Source organism: Desmodus rotundus, chromosome 3, assembly GCF_022682495.2.
Source record: "Desmodus rotundus isolate HL8 chromosome 3, HLdesRot8A.1, whole genome shotgun sequence".
NCBI lineage: Eukaryota > Metazoa > Chordata > Mammalia > Chiroptera > Phyllostomidae > Desmodus > Desmodus rotundus.
Window position 1 is genome coordinate 157,019,727 of NC_071389.1, and position 19,589 is coordinate 157,039,315.

General features: G+C 40.2%; 1 protein-coding gene across 3 annotated transcripts in view; it reads left to right on the top strand.

The window, feature by feature from the left end:
- LOC123478198 (uncharacterized) overlaps nucleotides 1-19,589 on the top strand; it is a 170,845-nt gene that overhangs the window by 75,876 nt on the left and 75,380 nt on the right. Inside the window, exon 1 of one of the 3 annotated variants that reach the window (XR_008426506.2) lies at nucleotides 7,452-7,581. The exons of 1 other annotated variant lie outside the window; for it this stretch is intronic. Coding sequence is in view for 1 of the 2 variants with exons in the window: in XM_053921583.1 (XP_053777558.1) it covers nucleotides 8,276-8,308 (33 nt within the window). In the remaining variant the exon portion in view is untranslated. Of the gene's footprint in view, nucleotides 1-7,451; nucleotides 7,582-8,201; nucleotides 8,309-19,589 lie in introns of those variants that run through there. One more of the 3 variants, XM_053921583.1, reaches the window with a different exon arrangement.

The window sequence follows — 19,589 nt, forward strand, 5'->3', positions numbered from 1 at the left end:
GTCCAGGGAAATATTTGCAACTTTTTTCACAGAAAAAGGGTTAATAGCTTTAATACCTAAAGTTTGTCTACAAATTGAGATAAAAATAAAACCTTATAAAACTCAATCTTGTACATACTTCTTAGTATGTACACAGTTCACAAGAAAAATTCAAATGGTATTTATTTATTTTAAAATTATTTTATTGTTGTTCGATTACACTTGTCTGCATTTTCTCCCCACCCCTCTACCCCACCCCAGCCAAACCCACCTCACTCTCCTGCTTCCACCCTCCCCCCTGGTTTTGTCCATGTGTCCTTTATAGTAGTTCCTGAAAACCGTTCTCCCCACTATCCCTCCCCCCCTACCCCCCAGCTATTGTTAGATTGTTCTTAACTTCAATGTCTCTGGTTATATTTTGTTTGCTTTTTTCTTCGATTGATTATGTTCCAGTTAAAGGTGAGATCATATGGTATTTGTCCCTCACTGCCTGGCTTATTTCACTTAGCATAATGTTCTCCAGTTCCATCCATGCTGTTGCAAAGGGTATAAGCTCCTTCTTTCTGTCTGCTGGGTAGAATTCCATTGTGTAAATGTACCATAGTTTTTTTAACCACTCATTTGCTGATGGGCACTTAGGTTGCTTCCAGTACTTGGCTATTGTAAATTGTGCTGCTATGAACATTGAGGTGCAATAAAGTACCTAGGAATAAACCTAACCAAGGAGGTAAAAGACCTGTACTCAGAAAACCATACACTGAAGAAAGAAATTAAGGAAGACACAAACAAATGGAAGCATGTACCATGCTCATGGATTGGAAGAATTAACATCATCAAAATGGCTATACTACCGAAAGTGATTTATAGATTCAATGCAATCCTTATTAAAGTACCAATGACATATTTCACGGATATAGATCAAATGGCATTTAAAGATATGAAAAGATACTTAACCTTGCTAATAATAAGAGAGATGAAAAATAAAACACTAGAACACCGTCTCTCACCTATCAAATTGGCAAATATCCACGAGGGTAATGGTTGGACTTTGGAGTCCAACAAAATCGCTGTGGAGAAACAGGCACTCCACACTTGGCTGATGGGAACCCAGCCCTGGTGCAGGAACTTGTGGGCATCTGACAATACTACATAAACATTTAAGCTTTGGCCTGGCAAACCACTTCAAAAAATCTTTCCTAAAGATTCACTTGGAAAAGTATCGAATGACATATATATATATAAGGAAATTTACAGTAGCCCTATTTGTAACTGCAAAATAGAAAATAACCCAAATGTCTAACAAAAAGAGATGAAATAAACTATGGTACATTCATACAATGGAGAACCATGAAGTGGTTAAAGGCAATGAAGATGATCTCTATATCCTTCCACAGGTAGAATTAGCTGAAAAAAGTCAAGGGCAGAACAGTGTTTATAATATGGTACCTCTTATCTAAGAAGGGTATGGAGTATGAGTATATATTATATTAATAAAACATTGGAAGGATAAAAAACTAAATGGTTTTCTGGTAAGAAGTGAGGAGCGTGTTAACAGGGTGGTGGGGATAAGGGTGAATGTTGGACTTCTCTCTAAATGTACTTGGTTTGATAGTATGACCTTAGAGCCATGTAAATGTTTTTATCCAATTTTAAAACAAAATTGGATACAAATAAAGAAAACAACAACAAATAAGCCAATCCATAAAAATTGGAAACAAAATGAAGCAAAATAAAACAATTGTATTTCAAATTTGTGGGTTTGTAACACAGAGGATTATTTCATGTGACTCTAAAACACATGTAATTTGAAAATGCATTCTTAGTAAAATATATCCTAAGGACAGAAAGGCCTGCAAAAGTATCTTAAACTATACCTAGTGATCATATTTTAGTATTAATATTGATATTTTGAAACTGTAGGATAAAGTAAACAAATAATGTCATTAGGAACCAAAATTTTCAGGATCAAAGTGATGCACATATGAAGTGAGAGAAGTTAAAGCCATGTATTCTGGAAATATGATATAAGCTCATGGCATATTTTTCTTTTAAAAACAAAACAGAAATAACAACATTTACTTCCGAGCTCTGGACACTGGCAAGCCCTAGAAGCTATGATGTCCCAGGAGTAGTTAGTGTTCCTGCCTCTCCGATTGCTGTCTCTCAATACCATTTCCCGAGGCTCCGTGTAGGAATTGCTGACTCAGGAGCTAACTTGAAAGGATGCCTACTGGCCTCAGAAGGAATCTTCTGAGCATAAAGAAGAACAGTGATTGTGCTCTGGCTGAGCGACTCGGTTGGAACATCGTTCCGTACACTGAAAGGCTGCGAGTTTCATTCCTGGTCAGGGCACATTCCTAGGATGCAGGTTCGATTCCCAGTCAGGATGCATATGGGAGGCAACTGGTTGATATTTCTCTCTCACATCGATGTAGTTTCTTCAGAGAAGTCTTTCTTGACTGCTCTATGTCAAGTTGTCAGTTCCACCCCCAGGGCAATATCCTAGTCTATTGTTCTTTTATAGCACTTATTTTCTGAAGACTTATTTACTTATTTGGTCTTTTTTTTTTTTTTTTTTTGTCCTCCTAAAATGTAAGCTCTAGGAGAGTAGGAAAACATTGTGCTAATTACTTCTGATTCACCTTGGCCTAGAATAATGGCTGGTACTTGAGCAGGTACTCAATAAATTTGTGCTGAGTGAATGAATTTGCTTCTCAGAGATTCTGAGCATCGCGTGAAACGAATTAGAAGGCTGCTACTGTTGCAGTAGTCTAGATGAGAGGAGAGGGACCTTTTCTGGCTGAGCGCAAAAGGAGAGGAGGAGCGAGAGACCAGGGAACGTCAACAGATCTGAGAAACTGATTGTATGAGGTGGGGGGAGAGAATAGAGAATCCGACCCAAAATGACGTGGCTGGGCAGTGATAGTTGTCTCATTACCCAGAATGGAACCAGGAGGATGAGGGCGATTATGGATTCTGTTTTTATATACTAGGATGGGAAACCAGTGGTGAATTAGATATGAAGAATATGACCCAGGAGAGAGGTCACCTCTAGAGACAGCTTTGGGAATTGTCTGCACACAAGTGCTAATTAAACCCATGGGGCTGATTAGAGGCTGCCACAGGAGAGGCCCAGAGAGAGAAAAGAGCGAGACAGACCCCAAACAAGCCAGGAGAGGAGCAGCCCAGGGAGGTAGGATGGTCCCATGTTGAATGCTGCCCCAAGGCTGCTGAGGATGAAGCTGATGAAGAACCATCAAATGTTGTCTTGAGTCAGAGCATCCTTTGCTTTTTAAACCTCATTCTTTTCTGTACTGTAAAAGTTGCTTATGTTTTCTTTTTAGTCTAGCAGCACACAGAAACTTTTCCAAAAACACAACAAAACAAAAGAGCAATTTAGCTTTTCTTCACCTCTATAGATCCTGTCACATTCTAACGATCACTCTTCATTGGGTTTTCTCTTGTTCTCAGATCGAGTCTTGCACAGGCTCATTCTCTCTGTCTTTTGCGGATCTGTTCATTAGGAGCACAACAGTAATCAAATAAATATATGCCACTCTTACTTGCAGGAAAAACCCATAATATTTTCTTTCTTTTGTTTATTTTTTAATTACACAAGTGATAAATTCATCTTCCTAAAAATTTAGACAATTAAGAACCATAAAGAATACAAAGTTATATTGTCTTTAAAATCAACCAACTCCCCTCTCCAGAGTTTACTGTTGTTTACTGTTTGGTGTGTATCCTATCAGATCTGTGTGCATGTGTGTGCGTGTTAAAGAAAGAAAAAAATTATAAATTTTAGTGCACAGACTAAGGCGTGTAGGAAATTGAAACTTATTTTTCTATAACTGAATTTAATTTGTATTTTAAATCTCTTTCTGCTGGGTCTTGAGGAAGGAAATCCCAGTCAGTTCAGAGTTGTCCTAGTCACACACACACGAACACCCTCCCCCCACCCTGCCCTGTCTTCACCCAGGATTGCATCTAAATTCCAGGGGCTTAGGGGGCGTGAAAGTTTTAGAGATCAGGGGAAGGGGCTGAGGTGTTGCTGGGTCATTCATCATGTACCAAACTGGACCTTGGTTCTCCCTCCAGGTTGTTGGATCATTCTTGCCCATCTGGTCCATGTAGGGCACTGTTGTGTCCTTATGCTCATTTTTAAGCCTTCTTGGATTTGACTCTTCAAGCTCCCCTTGGGCATACAGAAAACATACAGCATTTTTCCTGTGTCACACAAGAATTAGGAAACTGTTTCAGGTGGTCTCAGCTTCTCTTAGCCTAGCCCTACCACAAATCCATTTGTTACTGTTCTGCACCACGTTGCCTTGTGTGGCTTATTGTCACTTTCTTTAGACTGTTACCTTGGAATGGAGGCATAAGTTCCCTTGGCTCTTGCATTTCCCAAATCTGTTTCAGGTTTCCACTGTTGTTCTTTGGCTGAGATTAGCTCCTCAGGACCTGCATCCACATCAAATTCTTTTGCTTCCCTTCCGAGGCTCCCCTATTCCAAGTCTGCAAATCATTTATTTAATCTGGGAGTAGGGTGACCAACTGTCCTGTTTTCTGAGATCAAGAGTGTTCTCAGAATGCGGGACTTTATTGCTAAATTTGGGAAAGTTTTTGGGCAAAAATGCACGTGTTGATCACCTTCTTTGGGAGTAGGGATGAGTGGTGCAGGGAAAACTGGGCTGTTCCTCCGCCCCAGTCCTTGCTCACCTGAAACTACTTGGAGAAGGCTCACCACTAGCATGGCCCTTTGAGATGAGCGATGGTTTCTCTATGCTAGGCACTTTCAGGGTGGTTTTCTTCCCCGGACTTTATAGGAGGAGCCGTCTGAATGGAAGAGAGAGGTAGGGGGCGGCCTTGACGTACATCTACATAGCAAGCACACTGCTTTTTACTGAGATGTCTTGTTTTTTTGGAATGGCTGGAAGCTCCAGAAGCTTCCAATCCTTGGGCACCAGTTGGTACTGGGGTCTTAATGGGGGGGGGGCTTGGAAGAAGGGTGGGGAAAGAAGTGTCTGTAGGCTTCTGCTGTGCTTTGTTGGCTGATTTTGGGCCTTCTCAGTTTCCAGAATCTCACAGATCACTCTTGAATAGATTCACCAGACTATTCTCTATACGCCTCTCTTTCTAAGGAGGGCACAACAGTAGTTTTAAAAGGATTCGATTCTTTTACATGCTTTATCTTCACTTGTTGCCCCTTTATCACCAGACACCACCTTTCTTTGATCGAATGTGAAGCATCTCCCATGCTTCCGAATATGTGTGCATGTCCATATGCGGAGTCTGTGTCGGGCAGGTGGGGGGGCCGTGGCAAGAGAGAACGAAAGCTATCTACATTAGCAACAGGCAGCAAAAGGTGACCCATTATATTAATGTTGTTCATTTCTAAGTGGGATATGATTTACAAACCTTGTAGATGTTACTCCGCAAGCTTTCCACCACTTCTTGAACTGGGATATTCTGCCATTTTCTACAAGATACACTATATTCTTGTATCCTATCTCTCTCATATTCCATCTGGAATATCATCTCCTCTGTGAAGCCTTTCCAACTCTCCCAGGAAGAGAAGAGATGAATAATTGTTGGCTTGAATGAGTGAAGTTGAGTAAGTGAAAGTGTAATGGAGCGATCATATTATTGTGTTGGCTCCTCAACGTATGCATGAATAATGCATGGAAATAAAGGGCTGTAAGAGGATCAGGTAGCTTTGAAACCACAAGAGAAACAATTGCTAATTGCAGAGGGCTAGTTTAAATCCATTTGAAAAGCTGCAGCATCGGTGAAAGTAGGAAATAGTTTGCTTTACCAATTGCCATAAAGATGAATGATTTTACTCATCTGCCCAGGAGAGTGGCATGTTGTAGCTGTGGGAAGAATCCCAAATTCTGGGTCACCTGCCCTTTAAATCTCTGCTGGGGACAAGAAGACCCTTTCCCCTGGAGTTTTTCTTTTCTTTACTTCATTTTTAATTTTATGGTCACTCATAGTATATACTATGAAGCAAGACAGTCTTCCACAACATAATTTTTCACGACGTTTTATAAACACTGGCTTGTTAAACAGAGGTATGTAGTGTTTTGACAATAATAGTAGGTGGTATTTGTTGAGTGCTTGCTATGTGCTTAGTACTGTTCTAAGTGATTGACATATATTAGATCATACAATACTAGAGCAGCTCCATGTGGTAGGTATTGATGTTGTTGTTGTTATTGTTTACAGACGAGGGATCTGAAGTACAGAGGGTTTAATGAACTCACCTAAGGCCACTCAGCTATGAGGTATGAGCCCATGTGGTTTCTTTGCAGAAACTTTGCTTTTCATCAGCATGCAGTTTACTGCCTCTCTTTAAGAAAACCACTAATGGCGGAGGGGGGGTGGGTTTGGAGTGAGAAATGGGGAATAAGGCGGGACAACCGAAACTGACCAACAATAAATAAAAAAAAGAAAACCACTAATACTGCCTTTTAACTTCACATTTTACATGATCAATACAAAAACAGTATTTACTATGACAATCATAGAAATGATAAATCTATCACACACACACTATTTTTAAAGTTTATAATGATTAGGCTGGTTTTAGAGGGCAAGCTGGCATCAGCAAACACAACACACCCATTTCTTGTTGTAATGAACGCTTCGATTCCTCCCCAAGCCCCTTAAGCATTAAGTTATGTTGTTTATTTGTTGCCCTCATTTGCCTGTAATGTAGGTCTCGTGCTGGCAGGGTTCTCATCTGCCTTGTTTACTCTGTCTCCCTGAGGACTAGAGCATAGCCTGGAATATAGTAGGTACCCAATAAAGCAGGCCCAGCTGATATTTATTATGTATCTTTATTATGATGCTATAGACATTATATGTCATCATATATTTTCTTTATGATATATTATAAATATGTAATTATATATTAAATACATTGAATACATGTTTATATATTTCAATGTTTATATTTATATTTAAATCATACATGTTTATAAATATAGAATATTATTATCAATGAATATAAATACTAACAGCCCACTGCTGAATTGAATGCTTATTTTTCGGTTTTATTCTTCACTACCTTTTGTCTGTTAACGATGTTCTAGTTCTTATTTTATGTGTATCACTGCATTATTAAAGTCTCTTTAGAAAATGAAGGCACTGTCACCAACTTAAGCGACGTTTAGTAGACCATGACAGCTGGATTTTAATAAACACATCCGTGTGGCATTAATGAACACCCATGTTCATCCTGTGTTGAACCTTGGAAAACACAGCATCCTCTGAACATCCCCTGTCATTTCTTTCTTTCCATCTTTCACTCGTCGTATTTATGCTTTTTCTGGACCTTGCTTGAGTATTAGTCCCCATGAAGGCTTCCCAAACACACCTCCCTAGAAGAATACTTTATTGTCCCTCTGGGATCTCAGAGCACTCTGTAGTTATTTGTTTACATGTGTGTCTCCCAGACTAGACTTTGCTCTCCTAGGAGAAGGGATTATGCCTTAGGCACTTTTGCATCCCTGGTACCTGGCCTGTAGTGGCTATTTAATAAATGCTTCATGAATGCATAATCTTCACGAAGTACTGGGAAGCCAGGCAATCTAAACAGTAAGTAGAATGAATGAAGATAACTTTTATTATGATGTCATATATTTGAAATACTGTGTATAGCATTACATTTTAAGTGGTGGGATGCTAGACTTAAACCATCCTTAAAATATTTTTAAAATTTTGCAGCCAGATGAATTAGCCATTATTTCCAAATAATTACATATTAAAATCTGGTAATTGAAGCAAAGTGAAAATGGTATATGCACCCTATTCAGTGTTGATAGTACACAAATAAATTTATTCTATGTGATTAGTAGGACCCATCAGCAGTGAATTATAAATTTTCCCTTGCAGAGGCAGCTCTTTCTCGCTAATTTATATATAGGCAAAATCCCACATCCAGCATAGAAAACAAGATAAAAATAACTGTGTGTATTTATGAGCAACTACAGTTATAAACCAGTACATTCCCCCTTTGAGAAAATAGTGTAAAATTCAAGTGTGGGTTGTAGTTTGATTATGGAGATGTCATCTGCTCTCAGATACATTTCAAGAAAACCACTGGCTAATTAAATTTATTATTCATCTTCTTTCTTTGAAGGAAAACCTATGCAAATTATCTGAGGCAGATCACGGTCATAAGGAAAAGGCAGCACACTCTGAGTTGGCCCCAAATCACAGCTCTTTCTAGTTACAACAGGCCCAGGTGAATTGGGGAGGAAACTGTTTTGGCAGAAATTTCCGTAAGAGGATGTATTCTTCAGTCTTCTTTCCTTTAGCAAAGGTAGGACTCTTCAGTGCTTTTAAAAGGAATAAAAGTCATAGCACATTGGCTGCAAAAGGAAACCCTGTCCCCATCTCTATAACATTGCCCAGTAATGAGAAAGTACCAGCTATTTCTCTGTGTATGTTCCTGGAGTTGAACAGTTTCGTGCATCTGGTTTAGAAATTGAGAGTTCTCCCTCTTTGAGGTTAACTGCCTGCAAGAGTGAAATAAGAAAGGTAAGTCAGCCATCTGCTGAAGAGCTTACTAACCAGGCTACGGCGTGGGCAGCATTTACCTCTCAAGTAATCTGGATTTCAGTGTTTTCACAGTCACCTGTTTGTCTTCCTGCTGCCACCGCGTCCTCTCGAGCCTGGCTAATGATCTTAAACATATGGCTGGGGCTGCTTTCCTTATCCACTTCCATTATGATTTAAACTACTGGAGGGCAGGGCTATGCACGTGTGTGTGTGTTGTGGCTGAAGAACACCTGAAAAACCTTCTTTGTTCAATCTTGGGCAGTATTACCAATGGTGAACAATTTAACTGAACAATTTCCCCCACACCAAAGTCACTCTGTTCATGTCTTTTTTGCAGGGGGGGGGGGGTGGATAATAATACAAACAATAGCTTTTAAAGGTTTACCAATCCAAGAAATTTAGTATTAGAAATTTCATAGATGGTCCCCTAAATTTTATACATTGGGGGGGAAAGACATCACTGGTTATTAGGAAAGGTGCATGCATTTTTATCATAAAGTATTTACAGCGCTTCTTGGTATTCTGTGAACATATAATTAAAATCCTGATACTTTAAATAGTTTCAGTATTAACCACGAGAGTGTGAATTAACCCCACATATATTTGATCACTTAAAATGATCAGAAAAAAGATGAAATTGCCCCAATGTATCTTTTTTACTCCTTTTTTTCACTTTGTATTTACAAGTTGCAATTGAGGTTTGAATTTTGCTAAATAAATTTCAGATATGTCTAGAAATATTGGTCAATGCTATTGCTACTAAGAACTATAATTTTTACATCTGCCCTTTAGAAGGAGTTTATTAAGGAAGCAGCCTTCCAAAACCAGAGCCTGACTTAAAAGAAAGGCATTAAGTTATAATAATGTTCTTTTCTAATCCCAGTTCCAAGACTTTCTCCTGTGTGAGCTGAGACTTACTTATCCCTTCCAAGCTTCGGCCTTATCTACAAAGTGCAATTAATAATTTCCATTTACAGGGTAATTGTGAGTGTTAAGCCAGGTAATATATGCAGAGTGCCTGGAACTGAGTAAACACAACAAATGGTAACTATGTGTAAAAAAAATAGAGACATTAAAGATATTTTTAGATGAAAGTAACAATCAGGGTGTACAGTATACATCTTTTAAGAGATGAATGTTAAATCAGTGAACAAAATTCCTCAACTTTGCCTTCATTCAATTTTCCATATATACTTGAAGATCGTTTACATTAATTAACTCTCCCCGTTCCTAAAAGTTTCCTTAATTGTAATTCTAGATTTCCCTGTAACTTGTTCCATCCATTTTTCTAATCCAGCAGTTGGATAATCAATTGTGAGCTTATTCTTCGCACTGGGCACATTGAAATATAAACCCTCCCCACAGGGGAATGGCTGCCAGAGAGCCAGGTGCAGCTCTGGGATGATCAAGCCTGGGGGCGAGTGTCATCTCCTGAACTTGCTCTCTTTGGGGCTCATGATGTAACCTTAGACTTTGCCTTATCAGTTTCCTCCTCCAAAAAATGAAAACACCTCTAATAAGATTGTTATGACATCCAAAGGAGATAATACATATAAAATAATTTTACAAATAATAAAGCATGATGGAATAACCAGTATTATTTTGAAATCTTTTATCCTTAAAGACCAGACCAGCATTTATGCGTTTTCTGCTTATAAATTTAATCAGCTAATTATGGGTTTCTTCCAACCGGTAGGCCTTCTTCCTTCCTGCTGCACAGGTAAGTCTCCTGGCCTTGCACTTACAACATTGTATAGACAGGACTGTGATTCTGATTAAGCACACATGGACTTTAGAATTTACGCTAATATTCATTCTTAATGCCCCTGAAGTTATGTTTTCAGTAGGTGGGGACATTTTGGCATGCATGCATGTGGCAGTGGAGTAGCTCCATCCTTTAAAAACCCTCTTAAATTCCCCTTTGTGTGGGAATTAAGAAACGAAAAAGTATCGGTTGCCTCAGGACTTGCCTAAAGTGTGTTTTTTTTTATTTCTAGTGACAAGAATAACCTGCAACCAGGTCTCTGAAATATTTCTGAGGGGGTGTCCAAAAAGTCCAAAGAACTTTTTAAACCTAGGCTGATGACTTGAGCAATGCTTGACTCAGCTTTCTGGGGGTGAAGTACAGAGAACCCTGGCAGAAACTTTGGCATCCATCGTATAGCACTTGCGTGGGTGGAGCAGGAGTGAAAGAATTTCGTCCTAGAGGGCACAGCGACGCTCCTGAGGGTCTTGTGGGGTGTGGGCAGGGTTGACCGTGAGCACAGCAGCGTGGGTGAGTGGCTGCTCATAGGATGTGATGTTGGGACTGTCAGGTGCTTGCTCTCAAAGAGCACCCCATCTAAGTACAATAGCTCTTGAAGTGCTACCACTTGGAGAGATAACACTTGGGTCCTTGGGGTAGGGGGTGGATTTAGAGACAATTTTAATTGTAAAGGCAGTCACTCATCAGATAAAAGGTGTACTACCCCTAGCATACAGAGAGGCAATTAATATAGTTAAACCATTTATAATGAATGGTAAGTCAGACTGAACTCCCTCTTCCTTTCTGTGAAGCCCACAGGATCCTAGCGATGCCAACCCCTTCTTCAGCTCCAGGGTTGAGTCCTAAATCAATCACGGGGATTCTGGTCTCCTGCGTAGTGTCTGGTCTGGGAACGCAGTAGAAGCTAGTCGTCACAGGGCATGCCACCGCCAAATGTGGCTACTTGATCTAAGTCAGCTTTGAGGGACTGAAAAGGAATTTTTGTTCCATGTTGGATACTTTTCTTCTTTCTCTCTTTCTTGCTAGATGTAACCAAGAAAGCATGTTGCCCCCTTGTTGCTGGTCGTCCTGGCAGCTGCCAGAGGACAATGGCAGTGTACTGGTGAGGGCAGAGTCCAGTGAATACCAGAGACAGAGCCAGGGCCCCTTGCCTGGAGTTTCGACATCCTGTTACAGGAAATAATAATTTTCCTTATTGTTTAAAAAGTTTTGAGTTGGTTTCCTGTATCTTTTACCCCAAAGCATTCTAACAAATATAGCCCTCAGTGAATGTTTGCTAGATAATTTGTTAAAGGAATGAATAAGGGTAAAAGTGAGTGGGAAGAAAGCCAGAGAGGCTGGGAGGAGAGTGGAGGGGTGGGTCAGTTGAGAACTTCAATGCCTTGAGCCTGGAGTGAACTCCTGGGCTGGGGTCTGAGCGGCGCACTGCGAAGGGCCCATCCGAGTGCCCAAGAGCCATGTTGAGCCACAGCTTGCCAGGAGTTCACACGAGTGGGAACCAAACACTGGCTGTGCCCCAGGCTCGCTCCGAGGTTCAGTCTGCAGGAGCACGAAGTTGACTTTCACTTGTTTATTAATTTACTAGAACTGCAAATTCTGTGAGGTTTAGTACTTTGTCCACTTTGTTCACTGCTGAATCCCCTCCATGACTGGAAGAGTGTCTGCCACAGGATGGAACTTGGTACCTATTTTTATTTTTTTTTATTGTATCTTTTTTAAAAATTTTTATTGTTATTCAATTACAGTTGTATGCCTTTTCTCCCCATCCCTCCACCCCACCCCAGATGAAACCCCCTCCGTCCCCCACCTCCACCCTCCCTCTTGATTTTGTCCATGTGTCCTTTATAGTAGTTCCTGTAATCCCCTCTCCTCACTGTCCCCTCCCCACTCCCCCCTGACTATTGTTAGATTGTTCTTAACTTCAATGTCTCTGGTTATATTTTGTTTGCTTTTTTCTTCTGTTGATTATATTCCAGTTAAAGGTGAGATCATACGGTATTTGTCCCTCACTATCTGGCTTATTTCACTTAGCATAATGCTCTCCAGTTCCATCCATGCTGTCGCAAAGGGTATAAGCTCCTTCTTTCTCTCTGCTGCGTAGAATTCCATTGTGTAAATGTACCATAGTTTTTGGATCCACTCATTTGCTGAACAGAGATGCGAATTAAAACCATAATGAGGTACCATCTCACATCGGTTAGAGTGGCCAACATAAACAAATCAACAAACAAATGTTGGAAAGGATGCGGAGAAAAGGGAACCCTAGTGCACTGTTGATGGGAATGCAGACTGGTGAGGCCACTGTGGAAAACAGTATGGAATTTCCTCAGAAAACTAAAAATGGAACTGCCCTTTGACCCAGCAATTCCGCTGCTGGGATTATACCCTAAGAACCCTGAAACACCAATCCAAAAGAACCTGTGCACCCCAATGTTCATAGCAGCACAATTTACAATAGCCAAGTACTGGAAGCAACCTAAGTGCCCATCAGCAAATGAGTGGATCCAAAAACTATGGTATATTTTTAATTTTTTTAATAACAGCTTTATTGTGATATAATTCATGCACCATACAATTTACCCATTTAAAGTGTTACATTGCAATAGATTTTAGTGTGTTCAGAGTTACGCAACTATCACCACTACCTAATTCTGAAACATTTTCATCCCACCAAAAAGAGACTCACTAGCAGTCACTCCCCACTTGCCCCTTCCACCAGCTCCTGGAAACTATGATTTTTTCGAGGAAAGGTGTATCCTTATCTCTGAAGACAAAGGATCACCAAGAGCAATCCTAATAAACAGGCACTGCTCAGTTTCCCCCAGTTTACTACACTTACCTCATACTCCTTAACCTGCCGTATTCCTCCATCTGTCCACTCTTCATCAACCCAGCATAAAAATACTCGCGTCTGTGTCTCCAGGTCTTCATTTCTTTATGAAGGCTTTCGTGTTATGTAAAACTTATACTAAATACATTTGTGTGCTTTTCTCCTGTTAATAGATTTTTGTCACTTTACTTTTATGACCCAGCCAGGAACCTTAAGAGGGTTGAGGAGAACTTTTTGCTTCCCTACAATATCAAGACTGAATTTAAAAAATGAAAATATAACTCATATATCTTAAAATTCACCCTTGCAGTGGTTTTTGGTATATACATAAAGTTGTGCAACCGTCACTGCTGTCTAATTCCTGAATATTTTTCATCATCCCCCAAACAAACCCCATGTCCATTAGCAGTCACTGCCCAGTCCTCCTTCCTCCTGGCCCATGACAGCCACTCTTCTGCTTTCTGTTTCTGTGGATTAATCTATTCTTGACATTCCATGTAAATGGAATCATATGCTAGATGGTCTTCTGTGACTGACTTTTTTTTCACTGAGCATGATGGTTCAAGCCCATCCATGTTGTAGTGTGTATCCGTATTTCATTTCTTTTTGTGGCTCAATAGTATTCCGCTGTGTGAATATACCACCTTTGGTTGTCCATTTATCAGACATTTGGGCTGTTTTCAATTTGGGGCTATTTTGAATAGTGCTGCTATGAAAATTTATCTATAGGTTTTTGTGGGAACGTGGTTTTAATTCTCTTTGGTACCCAGGAGTGGAATTGCTGGGTCGTATGTTAGCTCTATGTTCAACTGTTGAAGAACTGCCAGACTGTTTTCCAAAGCGGCGCCCCATTTTACATTCCCTTCAGCAGTGGCAAACTTCTCCACATCCCTGTCAAGCCTTGGTGTTATCTTTTCAGTTTTAGCTATCCTAGTGGGTGTGAGGTGGTATTTCATTGTGCTTATTGATGCCTATTTTTCAAAGTGCTAGTACATCTGGACCAAGAACCTCCTTTGGCCTGTGAGGACGCCTCCCCATGCACTCCCAGAACAACGGGAAGATCAAAGTAATCCCTGGCCATCTCGTGGGCTGGTGAGGAGTGTGGCCTGGGCACAGAAGTTGTTTTCTAAGCTGTGACTGTGAAGGACAGACACCATCAGTGCACAAGGACAGTCAGTACGTCTTGCTATACATACAGGAGCAGCACAGAACAGGCAGAAAGGGTGGAAACTGTAAGAGGGCCTTTCCTGGACCTCATAAGAGACAGAAGGAGGTGAGGTTCTCCCAGTGAGGTGAAGACAGAGGTGGGGGGTAATGATAGGAATAAAGGTACCATGTCTCTCCTTCACCTCTGCCATTCTCAGCAGCCAGCCCTTCGGGTGGGGGGCAGGTGGGGGGAGTCTTAGCAGGAATACTCTTGGTATTTGGTTGGGAAATTCTTCTTTGGGTGGAACTGTCCCATGGCAGAGCAGGACAGTTCCTATGCGGGCTTTCTGTTGTCCCTGGCCTCTGCTCTTTAACTGCCAGTGTCCAACCCTCCGTGCAGCATCTCCTCCCTCCAGTCGTTGTGACAACCCAAACTGTCCCCACCCAATTTCCAAACACCCTCCAGGGTGGTTGTAACTTCCTTGCCCTTGACTATTAGAGGAACTAAAAAAGGAAAGCAGAATTATATAATGTGTATCTGTTACAGCTTGTAAGTTGTGGACATCCTGGAATGGAAGTTAGGTAGTTACTTCATGTCTACAAACTTACAAAAGTATTCAGGGGAAATCTGATGTCCCCAGACACAAGGAGAGCCCACGTGGTGACTGGGGTCCCTGAACTCACTGAGATCATACAGGACTTAACTATTAGGTTGACTCAGCCGTTCTATTTTCACTGTGGGCAGGAATTCTGTTAATGTGTGTAGTCATTTACTTTATACTAAGTGGAAACTGTGATTGACCATTTAATATACCTTTTATTAATGAAAATAGAAAATGAATTAAATACTACTTAGTAACTATCGTTTATTCATTTAGAAAAAATATCTTTAGTAACATGAACTTTGGTGGGTAGTCGGAGTAGAATAAATAATTTAAAGGGTCTTGGCTGAGGCACTATTACATGATTGTAAAAGCATAGCATCTAGAAAGTGCCTGAGTTTGAATCCCACCTCCACCTCATCCTGTGTTTAACTTTGGACATGTTACGTAACCTCTTTGCTACTCATCCATCCATATCCCTCTGAAAATGAAATATTTTGCCTGTTAGTGTTGTTGTGAGGTTTAACCCATCAGTTATGTAAAATGCTTGAAACAGTGACTGTGACACAGTAAATGTCCTGTTAAGTGCAGCTATGATTATCATTGCTGCCGGAACTGCTCCAGTAGGGTTCCTGAGTTTAGACATCAAGACAGGGAAGGCCCAGAGTGATCCAAAGACTTGGTTCAGATCACAACCGAACTCAGCGTTGATCCAGAACTCACACATCTTGACCCTCCTACCCACACTCCATTCCATTTCCTCCTTATTTGACTAAGAAGTCAGTAAATCCCAGACATTTCTGGACATTATCTTTGTTCTCCCCATTATTATTTCTGCACCCTATCAGTAAGGAGAATCGTGGCAAAGAAAGGTATATTCTTCACTGAGCCTTTAAGTATAATCCTGCTCTTCCATTCGGCTTAACCAAATTGAGACGTCAGTGCCTTAGACATGCCTGTGGTTCATGGATGGGCCAGCCGCTCAGCCTCACTGAATCTGAGGAAGGAAGGAACTTCATCAAGTTCCTCAAGGAATATTCATCTGAGATCCCTATTCAGGAATAGCTAAGTTTTTTCTGTTATTGCTGTGCTCCTAGAATTAAAATAATAATGATAACCGATCATTAAGATGAATTTCGACTGGCTTTTATTCACTTACTTCGCTACGTAAAAGTTATGTTGCAAAGAAAGTAAGTTTGGAGTTAAGCCTGTCCTCCAACAATCCTGACCGAAGGAGAACTTGATAATGAGTCCAAGTGAGGACGATTCTTTGGGAGAGGCTTGTTTTAAGACAGTGAGTCACCTCATCAGAAGCTAGAGGCTGAATTAGATTAGGGACTTTTAACCTTTTGTGCCTGTCATCCGCTTCAAGAAATACATTCACATCACAGCCCAGTGTATACATGCAAGTACACACACTGAATTTTTATAAACCAGTCTCTACCCATCCTAAGTGGAATGCATTCTGATACTTTCTTTTTTTTTTTTAACTTCGTTTTAAGAATACTGGTTGTAATCCACCAAATTGACTTAGGATCCACTTCTCATCTGTGACCTGCAGCTTGTAAACACCGTGTTACATGGACCTTGGGGCATCTTCCTTGGTTCTGACACTACAATAACCGTTAATAACAAGAACATTAAGAATGTAACTTTGACAGTCTCTCATCCCCTCCCCCCTTTATCTTAAAGTGTTGAAGGACCATGTGTGTAGCAGGGTTATTCTTATAGTGAAAAACTGTTTGCTCTTTATATGTCCTTCACTTCCTGCTGGAGATTATCCCACTCCCAAATTGAAAGGAAGGCTTGGACAGCCTGAAGTAAACCTTGAGTGTATATTATGTTTATTAATCACTTATTAGTAATAAATCTTAAGTAATATTATGAGGGAGCTTAATTCTAGTGTCTACTATATTCTAATGATCACTGCACACAGATTCATTATTTTAAAAACATATCAAGCAGTTAGTGAAAAAAGCAAGTTGCAGATTAGTATTTATCTTACCCTATTGTTTATATTTTATAAAACTCTAGTATGTACTTATATTTACATAGAGCTTTTTTTTTTTTTTACTAAGAAACTGGTAAGTGGCTGTTTTAGGAGAGAAAAACTGGGGCACTGGGAATTCTGTTTGGGAAGGAGATTTACTAGTTGCTGTGCACATTTTTATATAGTTTTGGAGGAAAATGCCGTATTAACTTTGAGGAAATGCCTATACATATAGTTAACAGTTCTGTGCAAAAATGGATTGGAGTAGAATGTACTCTGAGACAGCTTTCCTTCTAAAAGTTAGGGTTCTAGACTCGTGTGTGTGCTCAGATCGACGTTCTATACCCAAGCAAGTAGAACAAAACCAGTCCCTGCTGTTGAGGAATTTATATTCTCAAAGGTGTGGCAAGGAGGACGTGGGAAACACACGGCCATTCATAGAGAGGCTTAGCTGTCTTGTGCAGATCCAATTGTCCTAGACAGCCTTTTGCAAATAATACCTATTTTAAACAACATTTAAAAGTTATTCTAGATGAGAGTCCATCTAAACTGTATTATTTTCCTCTTTGCCTCACCAAGAAGCCATATAAATACAATTGTAGAATATATTATTAGGAGCTGCAATTAATAACTAGATGGTGGCACGTCATAGTAGTATTATCAGAGTCATTTGAGGTGCATAGGGTTGTTTGTCCTAAACTTAGTGACTTCACTCTGCAGTAGTTTTTAGAGGTTTGGTTTTCTGGGTTCTTTGAGATTACATTGTTGACACTTTTCAGAATGTTACCTGGAGAAAGAAACTCCGCTCCATTTCAAATTCACAGGCTCAACAGATTTAGAAAAAAAGTTACAATGTTTTCCAGAACTGTATGCAAAATGCTAATGAGCCCGGAGCTTGGGCCTCAGCTTGAGGAGCATATATGCATTTTCATGCACGTACTTTGTAATATCTTGTTCAGTTGCTTGGAGCTCTTATTCTTATTAGTTCCTGGTTTTCGTCTGTGTTCCTAGAGGTGCAACTGTCTAGTAGCTTGGAACATGGCCTAGAAATATTTAAAAGGATGCACAAGAATGGCAAGAACTGGAGAGGAGAACTCCATGGTAAATTTAAAAAATGAAAAGCCCAAGTTTGATGAGGTTTAAATAAATAGCATGGAATATTTAAATATTAGGGAGTCTCTCTAGAAATATGCAACCAACTAATAGAGTATAAACTGAAGAAGAGATCATTTTATTCTTCTCATTTATGGAAAAATGAAAGATTAGAAACTCAAAAGAACAAAATGTTTTCTTTTTAAATAAGATTTTATTTATTTATTTAAAGAGAGGGAAGGTAGGGAAAAAAAGAGGGAGAGAAACATCAATGTGAGAGAGAAACATTGATTAGCTGTCTTCTGCCCTGACTGGGGCCTGAACCCACAACCCAGACATGTGCCCTAACTAGGAATTGAACTAGCGACCTTTTGCCTTGCTGGTCGATGCCCAACCAGCTGAGCCATACTGGCCAGGGCAAGAACAAAATTCTTGTCCACATAAACTGCTAAAATAAAAAGGGAAAATTAGGGCAATAGTTATATTTTTTCTTTACTTTCAAAATATTAAATTCATAGTATACATTTGTATCACTCATCTCAGTTATCCCTCATAATCTAATCAAGCATACCAATCTAACAGCTAAAGACCCAGAGCGCCTCCACATTGCCTGACCCCAGAGGCACCATTCACTGTGTGCTGGGAGTCAGGGGCACCAATCACAAAAAGTACAGTGTGAATAATGTCCCCTGGAGCTGGGCACATGGCCACTGACAATCATCACCAAGCTTTCTTCCTCCATGAAGTTGGCCAGTTTTGTGATGGGGTAGAGATAAAGTCAGTGAGTTTAGTCTTAAAGCAAACCGTGGGAATGGAATTGGTAGGAGCGAAGCTTCAACCCCACCCCAGCAGCTGTGCAGGGCACTTTCTGGTTTGTCCATTGACAGAGATGCCAACCTCTGCCATAGATAGCCAGAGCATTCAGAATACATGCCTACTGCTGCACCTTTTTAAGTGCTTTCTGGTACTCTCCCGAGGTCCCCTGAATGTGCATTTAACACAAACAAAACACATTACATGAAGTAATAACATCCTCGGGAAGGGATGCTCAAAAATCTCACCAAAACAAACTTCACACGAATCTAAACAAAACTGTAAAATACAACCAATGCACACACCCAAAATCCCTGTGAAGCGAGGTCAGATTTTACATAATTTTATCCATGGAGGAGAGATGAGCCAGTGATGGGAACACGGCAGGGCATTTACATTGTATTCAGACTCCAGCAAAACATTTAATTTGGCGCGCTGTACAATTTTCCTAGGTGCGTTAGTTCCATGTGACCTTGATATCACCACAGCCACGCAGACTGAAGATGACTGATAGGCCACCTGTAAAAGATAACAACAGTGGCATTGTGTGAAACTCTGAGGGCTTGTCTTTGAGTGGGTCACCGTAGTTTGTGCTTTGTGTAACTATTAATAATCTGAAAGAAGGAATGAACAGAATGCTAATGACAGTTGCTGAAAAGACTAAATTGGGAGGTGTTACCAGCTTTGATAAATGGCCAGGATATGAACAGCAGTTTGGTTCAAAGAGGCCAAAACAAGTCAGAAATATGGGATGAAAAAATAATTGCTCACTGAAAGATACAAACATATCTGGCAAAAATCACA